The 19738-nt window shown below is 38.1% G+C and overlaps 3 protein-coding genes across 6 annotated transcripts; 2 read left to right on the forward strand and 1 right to left on the reverse strand.

Moving 5' to 3' along the window:
- Nucleotides 1–2358: 2358 nt before the first annotated feature.
- Golgin104 (coiled-coil domain-containing protein 186) lies at nt 2359–8113 on the reverse strand. Of its 3 annotated transcripts, none has more exons than XM_076775088.1 (9): nt 7667–8113; nt 5916–7521; nt 5383–5653; nt 4906–5309; nt 4310–4830; nt 3909–4174; nt 3790–3813; nt 3530–3679; nt 2359–3409 (listed from the first exon to the last, which is right to left on the reverse strand). In XM_076775088.1, the coding sequence occupies exons 1-9, from the start codon at nt 7767–7769 to the stop codon at nt 3335–3337; spliced, it is 3420 nt and encodes a 1139-aa protein (XP_076631203.1). In that variant the 5' UTR covers nt 7770–8113; the 3' UTR covers nt 2359–3334. The 3 variants fall into 3 exon arrangements, with proteins under 3 accessions (XP_076631203.1, XP_076631202.1, XP_076631204.1); XM_076775087.1 differs by having other exon boundaries at nt 4292–4830; nt 7667–8112; XM_076775089.1 differs by lacking the exon at nt 3790–3813 and having other exon boundaries at nt 2360–3409; nt 4292–4830; nt 7667–8111.
- Nucleotides 8114–11512: 3399 nt separating this feature from the next.
- Pi4kiialpha (phosphatidylinositol 4-kinase II alpha) lies at nt 11513–14331 on the forward strand. Of its 2 annotated transcripts, XR_013080497.1 has the most exons (7): nt 11513–12157; nt 12239–12357; nt 12490–12982; nt 13060–13325; nt 13406–13545; nt 13633–14127; nt 14213–14331. XR_013080497.1 is itself a non-coding variant. In XM_076775101.1 (6 exons), exons 1-6 carry the CDS (start codon nt 11866–11868, stop codon nt 13724–13726), a joined length of 1404 nt encoding a protein of 467 aa, XP_076631216.1. In that variant the 5' UTR covers nt 11513–11865; the 3' UTR covers nt 13727–14331. The 2 variants fall into 2 exon arrangements, 1 of the variants encoding a protein (XP_076631216.1); XM_076775101.1 differs by having other exon boundaries at nt 13633–14331.
- Nucleotides 14332–14613: 282 nt separating this feature from the next.
- On the forward strand, nt 14614–18633 carry LOC143346713 (uncharacterized). Its single transcript, XM_076775102.1, has 5 exons — nt 14614–15166; nt 16419–16739; nt 16813–17065; nt 17758–18029; nt 18356–18633. Exons 1-5 carry the CDS (start codon nt 15021–15023, stop codon nt 18624–18626), a joined length of 1263 nt encoding a protein of 420 aa, XP_076631217.1. The 5' UTR covers nt 14614–15020; the 3' UTR covers nt 18627–18633.
- Nucleotides 18634–19738: the final 1105 nt, after the last annotated feature.

Raw genomic sequence — 19738 nt, forward strand, 5'->3', positions numbered from 1 at the left:
TTTACGTAGAACGTTGTCAAAGCGATAAGTTTTGAGGAAAAAAGAAACCAGAAAGAGAAAATATTTGTTGATCTCGGTGCAAATGCATAACTGCTTGGGTTTTACGTAAACATCCGATACTAAGAGGATGACACGCAATCAAATATTATTGTACGTAGCAAGAAATAGCATCGATAATAGCAGTTACGATATTTTTCTAGTACGATAACGTTGTATCTTTGTTCGGTGCGGAAACTCGACGAATCTGAATTTCTGTTGCAACGTGGTTAGTATTGTGTAATTGCTAATATCATCAGTGACGCCAAGGAGGTTATAGAGAGTACCGAGCCTTTCAAGATGTCGAAGTCTCGCTAAATTCTAGAAGGTGGAGAATCGATATGAAAATTCTAGCGCCTATCGAGTATCGCAAGAAGCAAGAGATTATTTTGAAATCACACCGCGAAAGGAAATAGCAAGATCAAAAAAGAATTTATTTTTCACCCACGCCATTAACCAACGCCATTAACGGCACACCGGTTGAAAATCAGGATCGATCACCAAGTTCTAATACTACTTTAATACCTCACGAAATCGAAGAAACGCATAGCTGTTGTTAGTAATTGTCGGGGCAAACGAAGCAACTGTCGTTGTTATATATTCGTATTACCTTTACAAATCGTCGCTTGTGGTTGCCCTAATTGCGAAACAATCGGTGATCCTTTCGGAAGAAATGAAACTTAGGACGTAAGTCATGTACATGTGTATACCATGATACGATGTACAAAAAGCAATATCCACACTATATACAGGGTGTACGGCCACCCCTGGGAAAAATTGTAATGGGGGATTCTGGAGGCCAAAATAAGACGAAAATCAAGAATACCAATTTGTTGATAAAGGCTTCGTTAAAAAGTTATTAACAATTAAATTCAAAAATTTCAAATCGTTCTGGAAAAATTGTTTTCGGTTGCGGGGGTCAATTACAATCATTTTTGGTCATTATATATACCCCCGAAATCCTACCCACTTTCTAGAAAAAAATTCGAGGTGTGAAATTTTTCGACAAAAAAAAGATTTTTCAAATCGTTCTAAAAAAATTATTTTCAGTTACGGGGGTCAATTACAATAATTTTTGGTGAATAAACCTACCCCCGAAATCCTACCCACTTTCGAGAAAAAAATTCGAGAAAGTACTGAAATTTTTAAACAAAATTAAAAACTTTCAAATCACACTAAAAAAATTATTTTCGGTTGCAAGGGTTAATTACAATCATTTTTGGTGAATAGACGTATATTCGAAATTCTACTCAGTTTCGAGAAAAAAATTCGAATAGGTGATGAAACTTTTCGGCGGAAAAAAAAAATTTCCAATCGTTTTGGAAAAATTATTGTCGGTTGCGGGGGTCAATAACAATCATTTTTCATGAATAGACATACCCTCGAAATCCTAACCAGTTTCGAGAAAAAAATTCATTACTGACAGAACTTCGAACGTTAATAACTTTTTAACAAAGCCTCCATCAACAAATTGATAATTCTTGATTTTCGTCTTATTTTGGCCTCTAAAATCCTCCATTAAAATTTTTCCCAGGGGTAGCCGAACACCCTGTATATATACATATATATATATATATATATATATACATACACATACCAACACACATACATGCACACGTACAAAGTACACAGGCACATACGTACACACAGGAGATACGTAAAAAGTACACATACCTAACTTTCGACTAAATCGCAGTTTAATCGTAATATTTGCCCACTCGATTGTAAATTTCGGTAGTACACGTGCTTTGTAAGATTGTAAGTGATGTGCATATGTATATACAGGGTGAAGAGAAATAAGAAGAGAACGACGAACAAAACGTTTAGAACAAAATTATTGTCCGGTGGAATAATGTGTCTTATATATGGCAAATAGCGAGAAATCGATATTTCTCACGATTACTCGAGATCGATTGCGAATAATAGGTGTGTTCCTCTTATTAGATGGAGTAAAAGTGTAATAGTTTCATAATTACCTGACAACAAAAATACAAAATGATATAGATCACAGAGTTACGAGGTCTGCTTTGTCTTGTTATAATCAAATACTTTATATTATGTAGTACAGGTTGTCATTAAACGTGTGAACAAACCTATATCATTAAAATCTTTTCAATTACTTAAATTATCGCACAAAATAATTCGCCTTTAAGCGTCGCGTATTCTTCGTTACGTTTGTTCTTCGTATTCTCCGTACTTCGTTTTATCGATGATCGAGCAATGATGAGAATCGTTTAGCCATAAACGGACGACACCATGCGGTAAGTAAAATAAAATTGTCAATCGATCGTATAAAACGAGAACGTTTACTTTACGTTTTCTTTTTTTTTTGTTTTCACGATTGCGTCGAGTTAGCGAAGTCCAGAGATTCCTTTGCAGTATTTTATATATTAGGATAAAATTTTTGTTTTTCTTTACAGTGATTTACAATGTTTATATTACGCGTTGATATACGCAGATTCCAATTTCATACATTTTGGTATATACTGGTATATTGGTATATTCTGTATGTACATGAAATTAATACGATATCGTCAATGACTTGAAATTTTTTGTTTCATACAAATTTCTCACATGTAGATGGCATGGAATGTTCCTTTGAAATTAAACTGCAAATTTGCTCATTGAAACAATAAAAAAACGGTGGTAATTAAATATAAAAAAATAAGTATGTTTATTGTAAACTTTGGATGCGTAGCAAATATATTTTGTAGTTACATTTAACTCTTTGATAAAACAACAAATTCAACAAATTATTCCTTTTAAGTAGCATAATTTTTGACTAGATACCATAGACCTGTTCTTTCGGCACTGAAATATAATCTGTATACTATTTTACAGTTTCGATAAAAAGTATAAGCCGTAAATGTAAATAAACAACGTAAAAGAATGTATAAAAAGAAAACATAGCATTCGTACTTGAATCACTTCGCCAGTTTGTGAACAAGAGAAAGTGTAACAAATTAAACGTAAGCTCTCGGCACAAGGTTATACAGTGGCAAACACTATTTGCTTACAACGATAAACTACATAGAGATAGGCATAAAATTATACCTAAATATTATTAAATGAAAAATATACATAGTTTTATTGACGTTAAAATAAAATATAGCTTTCTCGAGGCGACGATTTAGTACTTTCTTTCGTGTATTCGATATACGACTTTAAAACTGATATTAGTATCTTGTGTACCACAAATCTCTTAAATAATACGTCTATATTCGCATTTTTAATACATACGCGTGTTATCCCATTATTTTTACATGGTAAGTACAAGTATATCGTTCTAACATACTCTTCAATTTGTAATTTTCCTTTGTTGACTTTGCATTGTTAACCTTGCTATTTCCTCGCCCAAAGTATCGATGTTATCCTGCAAGAACAACGTCAATAATTTTTCATCGTTCGATGCTTCAAAGCTTCGTATTATCTTTGACTGTTACTATCGAGAACTTCCCCGTAAATGAATCTAAATCGAAAATCGAAACTTTACCTTCAAAGTAATATTCTTAAATAGCGCGTCTTCAAGTACTGCTTGCAGCTTTTGATTTATTTCCAATGATAATTCCAACGTCATATTATCATCCGAAACTCGTTGGTTGTAAACCGAGGCCATTATTCCTCCGTGTCTTGCTAATTCAGCCTGCGGTTAAATAATCGTTAGAACCGGACAGCCAATTAACTTAAAATTTCACTTACGAGCTAATTTAATTCTTCGCGAGATAAGACTTGAGCTTTTATTACTAAACTTACTGCATTTCTTCTGCTTTTGATATGCTTGTGCGTATAGAAAGCAAAATATAGTATCGTTAATGATATTTAATACTTGGCGCGACCAGCACGACGTTCCGTATTTTAAAATTGAAACTTACCTTGTATCTGTCGCGTTCGTTACTACCCATGGCACCAGAATTCTCGTGTAAAATGTACGTTTGTATAATCTTTGTTTTCTTCTGCAACTCTTCGACCAGAGATCGGGAATGTTCCTCAAAAAAATCTAGCTTTTCTGCTTTCTTAGCGTTATCCTCTTGCAACTTTATAATACGGTCTATTAAAGTTTGTTTACTAGGTTCCATAGATTGGACGCTTTGGTCACCGTTGATACTATTATCGGATAAGGCACCATTTAAAGTATCTCCTGGAAAAAATATGCTAAGTATAAATAAAAAAAAAATCAAAACAAAAAAATGTATTAAAAGAACTGAAATTTAAATTGAATAGTAATAAGCGAGAAAATAATTATGCTTTAAAAAACCTGTATTAAGTGATATACTTGATCCAGTTCTGGACGCGACGCCAAGCGAATTATAAGGCGACGATGTCTCGAAAGCTTCCAGTTTCTTTCTGCACTGTTGCAGTTCCCGCGTCATCTCCTTCATGCTTATTTGCTGTTTCCTTTTCAGCACAGCATTCTCGCCCTGACTATCCTCCAATTTCTGAGCAAGTTTTTGCGCCACTTGCGTCTGCTCGGCGAGATGCTTAGCCAGGATCTCGCATTCCTCGCTCCTTATTTTCTGTTCCTTTGCAAGACTCTCCTCCAGCTTCTTAATTTTGTTGATCAAACAACTTATGCGTTCGTGCAGCGGTCCGTGCTCTTCTTCCAAACGTTTCACCTTAGCTTCGATGGCTGTAAATTCCGACTGAAGTCGTACATTCTTGTCCGTCAACTTCTGCGTGAAATCCAACATGTCGGCTTCCTTCTTGCGACACGCGGACATGTCGCTTTGCAATTCCTCGTTGGCCGCGCGCAACTTGCTTATTTCCGCTTCCGTCGATTCCAAGCATTGGTCCTTACTGAACGAAACAAGACAAAGCAATGAAACACGAAATCGCGATCTTGTAACTTACAAGATAATACCTGATACTTACTGCCGTAACTGCACTTTTAACGCTTCCAACTCGGACACTTTACCGAGCAATTCTTTCGTTTCTTTCTGATACTGGTCCGCCACGATTTTCAAATTATTCAAATTGCTTTCGTAATTCGAACGACTTTTTTCAGCATCCTGTATCTTTAGAGTAAGTGTATTGTTTTCTTCGATCAACACTTGCTGTCTATTCTTCAACGTCTCTACTTCCTTTTGCAATTGTAGCCTTAACATTTCTTTATCTTCCGTAACGTGTTTTTCTAATATCAGACGTGCCTGTTGCTCTTTCAATTGTTTGTCCAACGTAAAGGCTTTGTTTTCCTCCGATTGCTGGAACTGACGCATCGATTCCTGCGTCTCTTTGCGTATCTGATCGCACTCCTCCTTCATCTCGCTGATTCTGGTCTAAAAAACAAGATAAAGTAAGTTTTGAACAAATCCTTGGCCAGAGAAAATATTTTTATTCAAGTATCATTACCGTCGCCTTGTCCAATTTTTGTTGAGTATCCTTTTGTAAGTCCATTTCTGTTTTAAGTTTATTCTGAGTCCATTTCAACTTGATGTCCCTCATATTTACATCTTCTTTCAATCTTTCGACCTCCTTCTGATGTTCAGTCACTTCGCGACATTTCCCGTCCAAAATGTGACATATCCTTGTTCGTTCTGTTTGCATTTCTCGCAGTTTGTTCTGAAGCAATTCCTGTTGTTTTCCACTTTCTTTTGCTCTGCGCTCTGCATATTCCCTTGCCCTAATCACCATGCAGTACAAGATTAAAATTAGGATATTCTTAATTGTTAAATATACTTATGTACACTGCTGTACAAAGTCGTACGATAATCTTCTTGGAATTATTTCAAAGGCTGAACCTTTCACTTAAATAAACCCAAGAAGATTACCGCACGCTTCCTTTCCCGTAATTACAATAATCCAAAGATTAACAACGTCTCGACCAAATGTCCAAATATTTATTAATAGCAGTGTACATATCCCCATGCCAAATTTCAGGATACCTTTGAGTATCTATCAATTGCTTTTCGCTAACTGCATATTTCATTACCATGCTTTCTCTTTCTTTGTTAGCGGCATTATATTCTCTTTTAAGCGTTTCCTGCGCTGCCAACGACGCGTTCAATTCAAACGTAAGCCTATTTATTGTTTTCTCCAACGTTTCAATTTGCAAGGAATAGATCTCCCCCTTATTTTCTGCCTCTAACGCTCGATTTCTTTCTTCCGTGTACTCAACTTTCTCTTGAAACTTCAAACATTTCGCTTTCAATTCCGCGTAATCTTTTAATAAAGTGAGATACGCCGGGTGTTCTAGCAAAGTCTGTTTAAAATTTTCGGAAGAGTTATTATTACCCTCCAAATGCAATATCACGGAATCGATATCCGTACAGTTCCCGTTTACTTCCGTACAGGGTTCAGTATCGTTTCCTCGATTACTGTTGCCAACAATAGAATGGGTTTCAACTTGCATTGAGTTACTTTCTACATGATCAGCAATATTATCGTTGCTCTGATCGTTTTTCTCAGCATCAATGCATATTTCCCCGTTTGTATTCGCTGCAAAAGTAGTTCTATTTTCACACTCCCTCGTACATTCGTCCCTTTCGTTTCTCTTTTCCATTAAGTCTGATTCCGTACGCAACGACAGTTCTCTCGAAGGAGATTTCGCGCTACAAGATTCTTCCGCGTATCTTTTTTCATTATAATTATCTATAGATTTCATCATTGAATTATATTTTACAGTTAAGTGTTGCGGCAACAATGCCTTCTCCATTATATTCGTCGATTTTTCCGTAATGAAATTTAAGAAGTTTCGACTCTTGTTCAAAAACTGAGCATTGGACTGCATTATATTAATTGGATTTGTTGGCAGTGGAATTTTAACCAGTTTGCTGTCCTCGGCCAAAGTTGGTCGAACCATTGCATTGCTCTGCGACTTGGTATTTCCAATAGATTGAAATTTTTGTTCTTCGTTGTTGCAAACTCTTTCGTGCTTTGTTACATTTTTCGAGGCATTTACCGGGTCGTCAGTTTCCATCGATTTTTCATTTACATTAGAATTCTGTACATTTTCCACCGATCTGACAACAGTTTGAACTTCGCAATTTTTACGCTGCTCTTCGACGACACTTTTCTCCGACGATTTTTCTCGATGAGCGTCCATGTATAATTTAGTACTGAAAAGCGTCTCTTCGTCGTCGTTATATGCTGCTTTTAATTCCTTTTCCCCGTCCAATGCTATAGATTGTCTAATACTGTTAGAAACATTATCTAACTGCGTGCACAAGAACGAATCGGATGACACGGATGAATGTAATCTGACATCGTCATAGGAAGATGATTTGCAAAAAGACTTTCCTCGCGGAATGTCTGCATCATTAGATGATACTTGATATTTTAAACAGCCATCCGATAAATCGTTTAAAGAAGTAGAACTTTTAATAGACAAAATAATACTGTTTCTTTCCATCGAAGAATGAGATTTGTTTTTCTCATCGTTGTTCAATAATACTGAATCTGTTTCAGTTTGAGCGACTGGTTTCGGTTCCTCCTGAATGAAAGTCACATCGTTGCTAATTTTCGTGCCACGTTGAATCAGGGGATCGGTAACTAAAAAATATCGACGAAAAAATGAGCAATAGTAAAAATGTTTTTTGTAGATTTAACAATGTTTAACTGTAATTCTGGTCGTTTCTATTGAACGACTTTTCAAACATTTCGATACGTTCGAATTAATGAAACATTTAACTCGTACCTTCCGTAAGCGAAACATCTGGCACTACGTTGGAGTCAACTTGATCGAGATGTTCTGAAAACGTTTCATCTTTTAAGCACAACGCTGACGTCTCTTGGTCCATCTCGCAAAGTCCAAATTCCACTTCTCAGGGATCAACCTGACCCTATTTCGTGTTTTCCAGTGAAAGCCATTGGTGTCGATGAAGTTTGTTGACTCGTAACAAACTCACGATTATGGTACCCGATGACATTCACGAAAAGAAAAATTAAAATCATGAAGTATAACCTAAAATCGAAGAAACTTCAGCTGTCATAATTCATGTTTTTCCTAACCGTTGCTGCGAACATGATTGCTTTTATTGCTTGGTCCGAAAACATTGGTCAAGAATTCAGCTGATGGAAGAGTATCTTTACATGCGTGCGTGATTTGATTGGAACAATACGTATTCCACCAATTAGAAATCGGGATGCACTTACCTATAGTGAAAGAAGGACAGGTGGACCGATTGCATCCCTAGTAGGGATTCCCTACTCCAAACATCTTAAGTAGAAAGTAGAAACTTCTGATATAGTGTGTAGGGAGCATAAAGTAACTCTCTAGTTACTACCGCAGATGGTGCAGTGGGCGCCGATGGCAACCGTCAAGATGGAGGCCGGGGTGCTCTAGGAGATTTGTCTCTAGGCACCAGAGATGCCAGATTCAGCACCCGGTGCCCTACTCACGCGTACGTGAGCTCGTAGAGTTTCGGAAAGTCGACAAAGGCAAACTGACACATACCCTCTTTCTCGATTATTCCGAAGCTGCCCGAAGTAATTTCGGACCGCCTCGTGGGACTCGAGAGAGAAAGGCTTACATTTGCCTTCTCGCTCTTGAACAACTGAAATCCGACCTCACGTCAACGGCATACGATTCGGAATCTCGACTGCCCAGGTATTTTTACTTGCCTTTCCTAGATTACTTCATTACTGAACTCTGCAAATTATTCCTGGTTTCTATTTGCCTCTGATGACCTCTGATGACCAGTGCTGACAAAAGTACAGAACTCCCGACAACTTTTCACACCATACAGCGACTGTTCCTGACTGCTCCTGATTACTGCTTGCCTCTGCTGGACTTTGCTGACCATCGCTTATATTTCTGACAACCTATAACGATTACTACTGACTTCTGCTAACCTTTGTTGGTCTTTGCTGATCTCTGTCAACGTGTGCTTGTCTCTGCTGAACTTTCCTGGCCTCTGCCGAACGCTACTGACCACTGCAGGTATTTCTGATAATCTATAACGATTAATACTTACTACTGCATGCCCCTACAAGTCTCTGCTTGCCTTTGCAGGTTTCTGCTTGCCTGTGAATGCCTTTGCTGGCCTCTGCTCAACACTGCTGACCACCCCTGATGCTTCTGACATCGTATAACAATTACTACATGCTACTGTTCGCCCCTGCTGATCTCTGCTTGTCACTGCATGCCTCTGCTCGTCTCTGCTGACCGCTGCTGACCACCTCTGATGCTTCCGACAACATATAACGCTTACTACTTGCTACTATTTGCCCCTGGTGATCTCTGCTTGCCACTGCTGGCCTCTGCTGACCACTGCTTATATTTCTGGCAACGTACAACGATTACTACGACTCCTGCCTTCCTCTGTTAACCTCTGCCAGCGTCCCCTGGCCTAAGTTGGCCTCTGCTGACCACTGCTGACCACCGTTTATATTTCTGGCAACGTACAACGATTACTACTGGCTACTGCCACCCTCTGCTGACCTCTGCCAACATCTCCCGACCTAAGCTGGCCTCTGCCAACATCTCCCGACGTCAGCTGACCATCGCTGACCACTGCTGACCGTTGCTGACAACTTCTAACATGATATAATATAATATAATATGTTTATATGTATTAAAGTTTTGCATAATGTAAATCTATGACAATAAATGATATAATTTCAAAGTATTCAATGTGTTCTTATCATTTTTTACCGTCCTTTTCCTCTCCAAATCATTCTCTTACCTATAAAATGCGTACCATCTTCTTCGCAAGTTCACCAGCATTTTAGAAATGTTCCGGGAACTTTGGAAATCCGAATTTGACCTTGACCTTGGCCCAGTTTCGAAAGTGGGTCAAGGCCATTCGAATCTTAGAAAAATTCCGGCCGCTTCGAAAATCCAAATGGCCTTGACCCAATTTCGAAAGTGGGTCAAGGCCATCCGAACTTTAGAAAATTTTCGGCCGCTTCGAGAATCCGAATGGCCTTGACCCAATTTCGAAAGTGGGTCAAGGCCATTCGAAATTTCAAAAATCTTCCGGCCGCTTCGAGAATCCGAATGGCCTTGACCCAGTTTCGAAAGTAGGTCAAGGTCATCGAATCTTAGAAAAATTCCGGGCGCTTTGGGAATCAGGATTTGGCCTTGACCCAGTTTCGAAAGTGGGTCAAGGTCACCGGCATTTCAAAAAACGCTCCGGGCACTTTGGAATTCCAGTTTTAAGTAGAGAAACGGTTTCTTATAACTAAGGGAATAATGGGGAGAGGAAAAGAAAGGTAAAAGTGATGAGAACACATAGAATTCTTTGAAATTATATCATTTATTGTCATAGATTTACATTATACAAAGTTTTAATACATGTACATCATGTTAGAAGTTGTTAACAAAGGTCAGCGTGGTCAGCAGGGGCCAGCAGAGGTCAGCAGAGGGATGCAGAGGCATGCAGAGACTAGCAGGGGCAAGCAGTAGCAAGTTGTAATCGTTATACGTTGCCAGAAGTAACAGGAGTGGTCAGCAGCGGTCAGCAGAGGCCAGCGGAGGCAGGCAGAAGTCAGTAGTAATCGTTATACGTTGTCAGAAATATAAGCGGTGGTCAGCAGAGGCCAGCAGAGGCTGGGAGAGGCTAACAGTAGCCAGTCATAATCGTTATACGTTGTCAGAAGCAACAGGAGTGGTCAGCAGCGGTCAGCAGAGGCTGGGAGAGGCTAACAGTAGCCAGTCGTAATCGTTATACGTTGTCAGAAATTCCAGGAGTGGTCAGCAGCGGTCAGCAGAGGCCAGTGGAGACCTGTTGACGGGAGGTCGGATATTATTAGTTGTCCAAGAGCGAGAAGGGAAGTGTGAGCCTTTCTCTCTCGACTCCGACGAGGCGGTCCGAAATTACTTCGGGCAACTTCGGAGAATCGAGAAAGAGGGCATGCGTCATTTTGCCTTTGTCGAGTTTCCGAAACTCCACGAACTCACGTACGCATGATCTGACATAGTGTGAGGGAGCACTTCGGTGCATTTCTAGCATCTCTGTCTGTTCTTAAGATTTTTCTTAAGAACATCTTATTTTTGTTTGATTCGTAGATGCGTCTTGTTTAAAATAAGCGTCGTCTGAATTCATAGTTACGGTGCGCTTTACTAGCTTAGGTTGTGATTAACATACGACCGGCCTGTAGCGTTGTTGCTAGATTTACATTTAGCACGGCTAATAATAAAGATGATTGTACTACAACATTATCTACTTCATTATTTCGTTATCATATTCACGATTCGATAGTACATACGTTCTTTACGCTGATTGGTTAGACCATGTTCGTGCAAAATTTCTACGAAAAATATAAATTATGCTTATATAATTTTATAAATAATTACGAATTCCCTGTAGAAGCAGGGATAAACGAGTCTTTTTAATAAATGTAACGTTATGTACTTTCGAAAATTTTGAATTTCAATAAAATGTATTATCTTTACGCCATCTTATTGGCGTGCACTTTATGAATATATTTATTGAAAATAATAAAAGTAAATACACGTATATAATTTAACATGTGCTCATTGCATAAAAGGAAACTTGTTAGTCCATATACATATAAGCGTATGAAACGGTATAGTAAAAATTAAGTATGGCGTTAATCCTATCAGCACCAGTTAATATCGTCTGCTGGAATGACGAATCGTAGTTCGGTTATTTGGTTAAACAGTGTCTCTAATTGTTGGATAAACGTTTCTTTATTCGATGACTACTATCACGAATTAATGGAATCGCGATAAATGACAAGAACGTCTGTTTTAATGACGGAATGATTATATCAAAGTTTGTAATAATGAAAACACTTCAAATACACGGACTTGATTGCGTGCGTCATTGACAGGTGGTACAGGAATGTGGGGAAGTAGATAGAACTACTGTTGTGAACGATATCGGTTAAGTAAAAGAATCTGCTGATCAACTAGCAGATTCAGTTGTGATGAGCGACTCCGAACAGCGGCAATTACATGTGCCTTATAGAGAATATCATAGCCAGAATAACACTAACACTTCTGCTCTGGTGGAAACTGATGCACTAGTTGATCTCTCTATTGCATCTAAAAATTGTTTGCCAGTGAATAACGACTGCTCAGAACTGATACCGGACGTTGAGTTTGTTCCAAACCTGAGCAACGAACAACCTCTAACCATTGATTCCCCTGGAATTGACCGGGAGAGCCAGCCTCTCCTTGGTCGGTTGGAATTAGATGTTACTTTCAATCGTTTCCCTGGTATGTCGTAACGATTCATAAATATGCTCAGATTTCAGCGCTAATTTCGTAAGGTTTGTTTATATTTTTTGTATCTTTTAGACGATCCACAATTATCTGAATTAGTATGGCAAGCCGAATGCGCGATAGATAATGGAATTTATCCTGAAAGAATATATCAAGGATCGAGCGGAAGTTACTTTGTAAAAAATCCCACAGGGGTAAGGTATAATGTTCTTTTTTTTTTAATTTTAAACGTATTATATTTTGGAATATCTAAATGTCATATTTGGAGAAAAAAAACAGCCTGTTATCGTTGTTTGATAATAGCTGATCGTTTTCTTATTTTGTAGAAAGTAATAGGTGTATTTAAACCAAAAGATGAAGAACCATACGGAAGGTTGAATCCAAAGTGGACAAAATGGATGCACAAGCTCTGTTGTCCTTGTTGCTTCGGGAGAAGTTGCTTAATACCAAATCAAGGATACCTCAGCGAGGCTGGTGCAAGTTTAGTCGACCGCAAGTTAGGTCTCGGCATAGTTCCAAATACTAGAGTAGTTAAACTTGTCAGTAAAACATTTAACTATCCACGCTTAGACCGTCAAAAGGCTCGCATGAAACAAGCCATTATGGATCAGTTCCCGACAGTGGGTTCGCATTTCAATCGTATCAGTTTACCACCAAAAATTGGTTCTTTCCAAGTGTTTGTAGACGGCTACAAAGACGCTGATTATTGGTTAAGACGATGGGAGAACGAGTCTCTGTCGCCGCGTCTTAGTAGGGAATTTCAACTTCAGTTCGAGCGCTTAGTGATTTTGGATTATATTATTAGAAATACGGACAGAGGTAGTCAATGATTTATAGAGATGTTGGAAATTCTGTATGAAATCGTAATTAGTAAACGCATTCCTGTTATTTTGAAGGTAATGACAATTGGCTAATTAAATACGATAACACTGCGGGGAAAAACGAATCGGATCAGGGCGAGGTAAAGATTGCCGCAATAGATAATGGTTTGGCATTTCCGTTTAAACATCCCGACTCTTGGCGAGCCTATCCATATCATTGGGCATGGTTGAGCCAAGCGAAGCAACCATTTAGCGAAATAACGCGAGAGCTTGTATTACCGCAGCTCTCGGATCAAAATTTTGTACAAGACCTTTGCGACGACTTGTATCAATTATTTAAAGTAAGTCGCTTGCAGCAGTTCAACCGTATATCGATGCTTCTCGGTAACGGATCGGTGATAAAGCGAAATTATTTTTGTAGCAAGATAAAGGTTTCGATCGTCACCACTTTGATAAACAAATGAGCGTTATGCGTGGTCAGATTTTAAACTTGCAGCAAGCTTTAAAGGATGCCAAGAGCCCCGTGCAATTGGTTCAGATGCCTGCTGTGATCGTTGAAAAGTATTTATTTATTCATTTATATTATCTATAAATTATACGAGCGCAGGCAATCGAGTGTAAACATGCGATCTTACCACTATTTTGCAGGGCCAAAGGAAACGGAGCACCAAGACTATTCTCATTTTCTGATACGTTTACACAGCGCTTCCAGAATAAAAGTCCTTTTTTCTCTTGGTGCTGAACAAGTGTTTTTCGTATGTTTGAAACGACGTCAATCCTGTGTGTCGACTGAAAAAACTATACAGAGTATCGCAAAAGCATCAATTTATTAGTTTTTTTTTTTCGTCTTAATTTTATTTCACATTACTATCTCTTTTTGAACACAAGTTCTTGATCTATTCTCCGTAGATTTACCCGACGATTATGTTTAATTTATCACATATCTAAAAATGTTTCCTTTTAATTTGAATATAGTATATTGTACACAGTAAATATATATAACGTTAAAGAAAATTTTTTTTTCGATATGCTTCGTGTGAAAGAAGAAAGTAAGAAAAGTGACAAACAAATATAAGCAACGTTTTATGTCTACGCATAAAAAAAATACCTCCCCTTAACGAAGCGCGAGTATATATTCATATTGTATGTTTTTTGCGTCTTCCGTATTATCAACATGTTCTGCTGATTCATGTTTACGGATCGAGCACATTAATTTACATATTTTCAGATGTCTGGAAGAAACATGAACACATGAGAAACATAAAAAATGAACTGTAATCTGATACTTAAAGGCCATATTCTTATTGTTTAAAATAAACATTCTACGGAATCATATTATATTTTTAACCACGACTGATGAGAAAATAAATTTTCTATTAGTGGCTAAGACGAAAAATTTATATCATAGTCGTCGAAGATCTCAATTTATGAAATTAAATCTTTTTTTATTTTACGATACGCGATAACGCGATATTTTAATGTACAATCGATCATCCGTGTAATCGATTTTATCATGCCCTGTACTTTGTTTTTGTTTAAATAACATTGACTTAAAACTAACTTCGAAGATATGTTATCGTTAAATTTCACGTTTCATCGAAGTCGCAATATGTAACACGAAAGTTGACAGTTCCAAGTAGCAGTTATCGTCGTTTTGTATCGTTATATTTTATATTGTGAAACATTTTGTATTTAAACTTGTCGACGGGAAGCGCGTATTTATACTATTTAATTTAAAAAAAAAATAGTAAAATGGAAGTGGTGGAGATCAACGCGAATGAGAGGCAGTTGCCACGTTATAAACCGTTAGAATGTCCATGTAACGTTAGAGTAACGATCTGTTCTTATTTACATTATGATTTCTTTATTTGATTATATTATTTATATTTGTACTGTACATATAGTGCACGAAGAGATACGTGCAACCATTACGAGTAAAATCATTCGCACCGGAAAGAACGTATTGTCCGCCGTCGAAGGTTCTCGAAGCTAATACAACGTACCACTTGTCGTACTTGAACGTAGACCATGGGAAAATGTGTTACACTCGATCTCAACCCATCCGACCAATTCCTGCTCTCGCTAAACCAGACGGAAAATTTTCCAACGAGACTACGAACAAATTAAGTTACAAGCCTGTCGGACATATCCCTAAAGTAAAACCGATTTTACCCAGACAAAGGTAACGAATATTATACAGTGTCTCGGGCCAACCCTGGGAAAAATTTTAATGGGAGATAGTAGAGGCCAAAATAAGACGAATGTCAAGAATATCAATTTATTAACCTTCTGGAAAAATTATTTTTGGTCGTGGGGATCAATTACAATCATTTTTGGTCATTACACATACCCCTGAAATCCTGCGCGTTTTCAAGAAAAAAATTCGAATAGGTGGACGAATTTTTCGACAAAATTAAAAAATTCCAAATCGTTCTAGAAAAATTATATTCGGTAGCGGGGGTCAATTACAATCATTTTTGGTGAATAGACATACCCTCGAAATCCTACGCATTATCAAGAAAAAAATTGGAATAGGTAGACAAATTTTTCGACAAAATTAAAAAATTCCAAATCGTTCTAAAAAAATTATATTCGGTAGCGGGGGTTATTTACAATCATTTTTGGTCATTAGACATACCCCCGAAATCCTGCGCGTTTTCAAGAAAAAAATTCGAATAGGTGGACAAATTTTTCGACAAAATTAAAAAATTCCAAATCGTTCTAGAAAAATTATTTTCGGTAGCGGGGGTCAATTACAATCATTTTTGGTCATTAGACATACCCCCGAAATCCTGCGCGTTTTCAAGAAAAAAATTCGAATAGGTGGACAAATTTTTTGACAAAATTAAAAAATTCCAAATCGTTCTAGAAAAATTATTTTCGGTAGCGGGGGTCAATTACAATCATTTTTGGTCATTAGACATACCTCCGAAATCCTACGCGTTTTCAAGAAAAAAATTCGAATAGGTGGACGAATTTTTCGACAAAATTAAAAAATTCCAAATCGTTCTAAAAAAATTATATTCGGTAGCGGGGGTCAATTACAATCATTTTTGGTCAATAGACATACCCTCGAATTCCTAACCATTTACGAGAAAAAAATTCGAATAGGTGGACGAATTTTTCGACAAAATTAAAAAATTCCAAATCGTTCTAGAAAAATTATATTCGATAGCGGGGGTCAATTACAATCATTTTTGGTGAATAGACATACCCCCGAAATCCTGCGCATTTTCGAGAAAAAAATTCAGTACGAGTGGAACTTCAAACGTTAATAACTTTTTAACGAAGCCTCCATCGACAAGTTGGTATTCTTGATTTTCGTCTTATTTTGGCCTCTAGAATTTCCCATTAAAATTTTTCCCAGTGTTGCCCGAACACCCTGTATTTCAAAATTACAAGCGAGAAACAAATTTTTCTTTCTTTCAAACCAGACCGATGATCGGATCAGGTCGCATGGAGTGCGTCACTACCGTTCGACGAGATTTCGCGCGCAAACACATAGACAGACCGGAAGTGATAGTGCCTTGCGGGCACATACGTTTAAGCGGTGGTAAATTGGATGGCAGTACGACTGCAAAACTTTCTTACGTGGATCCAGGTCCTACAGAGCCGACGATGAACTTCAAGCCGCTAAGAGCTTACTGTCCACCCAGCGAACCGATACTTCACGACACTACTCAAAAGTTGAGCTATCAACCTGTTGACTTTCAAGAGAAAGAGATATGCCCGTGGCAGCTGAAGCCGACGTACAGGTATTTGGGCGGAATTAAGCGATTCGTGTTTTATAGGTCCCTCTCGACGACGCTCTAACGGAAATATTTAAAGGCCACCAGATGTCTCGATGTGCGGAAGGACCACGTACTCGGAAAGTTATTTGAAAACCGAAGAATCGTGCACGGAGAAGCCTATCAAGCCGACCGCGACCAATATACTTCCCTGTGGCGGTGAATTCGCCGGGAAAACTATTTACAAAGAAAGCTATTTGGAGTCGTGCAACCTCGACCGCGTTGAACCTTTTATTCCTTGCAATAGTATATCGAAACCAGATGGCAGAATATCGGGAGACACGACGAGCAAAGTACATATGCGTAGTCGGTGGAAGAAATAGTAGATGAACTCGTAAATCGAATTTTTGATTTATACAGTGTGTCCGGCTACCCCTAGAAAAAATTTTAATGGGGGATTCTAGAGGCCAAAATAAGACGAAAATCAAGAATACCAATTTATTGATGAAGGCTTCGTCAAAAAGTTATTAACGTGTAAAGTTCTACTCGTACTGAATTTTTTTCTAGAAAGTGGGTTGGATTTCGGGGGTATGTGTAATGACCAAAAATGCTTGCAATTGACCCCTGTAATTGAATATAATTTTTTTAGAATGATTTGAAAATTTTTTTTTCCGTCGAAAAATTTCACACCTCGAATTTTTTTCTAGAAAGTGGGTAGGATTTCGGGGGTATGTGAATGACCAAAAATGATTGTAATTGACCCCTACAACCGAAAATAATTTTTCCAGAACGATTTGAAATGTTTGAATTTAATTGTTAATAACTTTTTAACGAAGCCTCAGTCGAGAAATTGATATTCTTGATTTTCGTCTTATTTTGGCCTCCAGAATCTCCCATTGAAATTTTTCCCACGGATGACCGAATACCCTGTATAAGATAAAGACGGTTCACGAAGGATTCCCTGTATTTCTTTTGCCGGCTATACTTGGAACATCGGCCGTACGATTTGGCAACATTGTACTTAATCTGCGAGATTCTCTTGTAGTTGAGTTATCAACCAGTTCAAAGTGAGAAACGTTCTCCGATATTGCCGCGACGCAGATGCATGATAGGAGACGGCCCGATGCAATCGGAGACGACAAATCGCTCCGACTTCGCCCCGAAAGCGTCCATGAGGCCCGATCTTGTCGTCCCGTGCAATAATCTACGAAGCGCCGAGGCACCAATGGAAGACAGAACTACAACGAGATTGTCTTACGTCAAACCCGGACCAATAAAATGCGCTGAAAGTTTCAAGCCTGTTGCCCGGTATACTAGGTAAAAAAGCGGGAATATTAGAACGCGCCAGAAATACGTATCGTCCTTCCACGAGAAGAAGGCACAGCGTGTTTACGTCCCCACTCTTGCTGCAGCCCGCTGATTGGCTGTCGCCGATCTTCGTCACCGATTTCAACCAATGTCTGTGAGTCAGCGGACTGCAACAAGAGTGGGGATGTAAACACGCTGCGCCTCTTCTCGCGGAGGGACGATGGGAACAGGGCAAACGGAACGGAGATCGTTCGTTTAAAAGAAATACATTAAAAATGTACGATGACATTTTTTCGTTCGAACTTTATTATTCGCCTTTCGATTACGTGTTACAGATTACCTCATAAAATTGATTGCGAGAGCGTGAGCAAGTTATCGTATCAACCGTGGGCCCCGACTCCCAAGGAAAGTATTCCATGGGCATCTAAAAGCAAATACCAACCACCCACGGATCCTATGTGCACCGATACTATTTATCAAGCTAGTTATCCCGCACCTGGACATTACGAAGAGATATGCGAGCCCGGTGACTGTGACTGCTTGCTTTCGACAGACACATGCCCGCTTGCGCAAGCAAACACCGACGAGAACAATTGTAAACGTTAAACAAAATTTTATTCGTCGAATAGTAATATCTATGAACATTACAAGAAGCATTGAAATTACAAAATTTCACCGTAATTCTTTTGGTGTCGATCGAGAGAAAAGAATAAAACCCTTATTTCTATCGTATGTACAACGAAAGCTAAAACAAATATACAGGGTGTTCGGCCACCCCTGGGAAAAATTTTAATGGGGGATTCTAGAGGCCAAAATAAGGCCAACATCAAGAATACCAATTTCTTGATGGAGGCTTCCTTAAAAAGTTATTAACAATTAAATTCAAAAGTTTCAAATCGTTCTGAAAAAATTATTTTCGGTTGCGGGGGTCAATCACAATCATTTTTGGTCATTACACATACTCCCGAAATCCTACCCACTTTCTAGAAAAAAATTCGAAAAGGTGTGAAATTTTTCGACGAAAAAAAAAAATTTCAAATCTTTTTGAAAAAATTATTTTTGGTTGCGGGGGTCAATTACAATCATTTTTGGTGAATAGACATACCTTCGAAATCTTGCGCATTTACGAGAAAAAAATTTAGTACGAATGGAATTTCAAACGTTAATAACTTTTTAACGGAGCCTACATCGACAAATTGGTATTCTTGATTTTTGTCTTATTTTGGCCTCTAGAATCCCCCATTAAAATTTTTTCCAGGGGTGGCCGAACATCCTGTATATTCGATCGTCTAAAACGTACGCAAAGGTGACGGCGCAAGAGTAATTCGGAAGTCGAATTGAAGGATATTTTATTGTACGGTACGTCGATATACGGATGCATCTTATTTTACACTTATATATAGTAATTACTGTATACAGGTTGACGAATAATACACGTTCTATCTTTTACAAAATGTAAAATTGTTCTCAATAATAAAATAAACTCTAATCTTTGATAAAAAGATCAATAGACAATATTAACGTACACTCTTCAGAGATATAGCTTATTACATACATACATACGTACATATATATAATATATTATATAGTAAATATAATGGGATAACAATGCGTGTAATCCTACCCAAGAGAAAACTTAGCGTACATCGATGTTTTACATATGCGCAACAATTAATAATTTTCCCCTTTTTTTAATACTACATATACCACAGGGGAGG

The sequence above is a fragment of the Colletes latitarsis genome, chromosome 10, assembly GCF_051014445.1.
Source record: "Colletes latitarsis isolate SP2378_abdomen chromosome 10, iyColLati1, whole genome shotgun sequence".
In the NCBI taxonomy this organism is placed as follows: domain Eukaryota; kingdom Metazoa; phylum Arthropoda; class Insecta; order Hymenoptera; family Colletidae; genus Colletes; species Colletes latitarsis.

Excerpts from the sequence above, each read along its gene's own strand:
- Golgin104 (XM_076775087.1), bottom strand. The coding sequence starts at position 7,769 with ATGGACCAAGAGACGTCAGCGTTGTGCTTAAAAGATGAAACGTTTTCA. Across the intron at positions 5,654-5,915 it reads CAATTGATAGATACTCAAAG|GGCAAGGGAATATGCAGAGC; the intron begins GTATCCTGAAAT and ends CATGGTGATTAG. Across the intron at positions 5,310-5,382 it reads AAAAATTGGACAAGGCGACG|ACCAGAATCAGCGAGATGAA; the intron begins GTAATGATACTT and ends CTTGTTTTTTAG.
- Pi4kiialpha (XM_076775101.1), top strand. The coding sequence starts at position 11,866 with ATGAGCGACTCCGAACAGCGGCAATTACATGTGCCTTATAGAGAATAT. Across the intron at positions 12,983-13,059 it reads TATTAGAAATACGGACAGAG|GTAATGACAATTGGCTAATT; the intron begins GTAGTCAATGAT and ends GTTATTTTGAAG. Across the intron at positions 13,326-13,405 it reads ACTTGTATCAATTATTTAAA|CAAGATAAAGGTTTCGATCG; the intron begins GTAAGTCGCTTG and ends TTATTTTTGTAG.
- LOC143346713 (XM_076775102.1), top strand. The coding sequence starts at position 15,021 with ATGTGTTACACTCGATCTCAACCCATCCGACCAATTCCTGCTCTCGCT. Across the intron at positions 16,740-16,812 it reads CAGCTGAAGCCGACGTACAG|GCCACCAGATGTCTCGATGT; the intron begins GTATTTGGGCGG and ends AAATATTTAAAG. Across the intron at positions 17,066-17,757 it reads CGGGAGACACGACGAGCAAA|TTGAGTTATCAACCAGTTCA; the intron begins GTACATATGCGT and ends ATTCTCTTGTAG.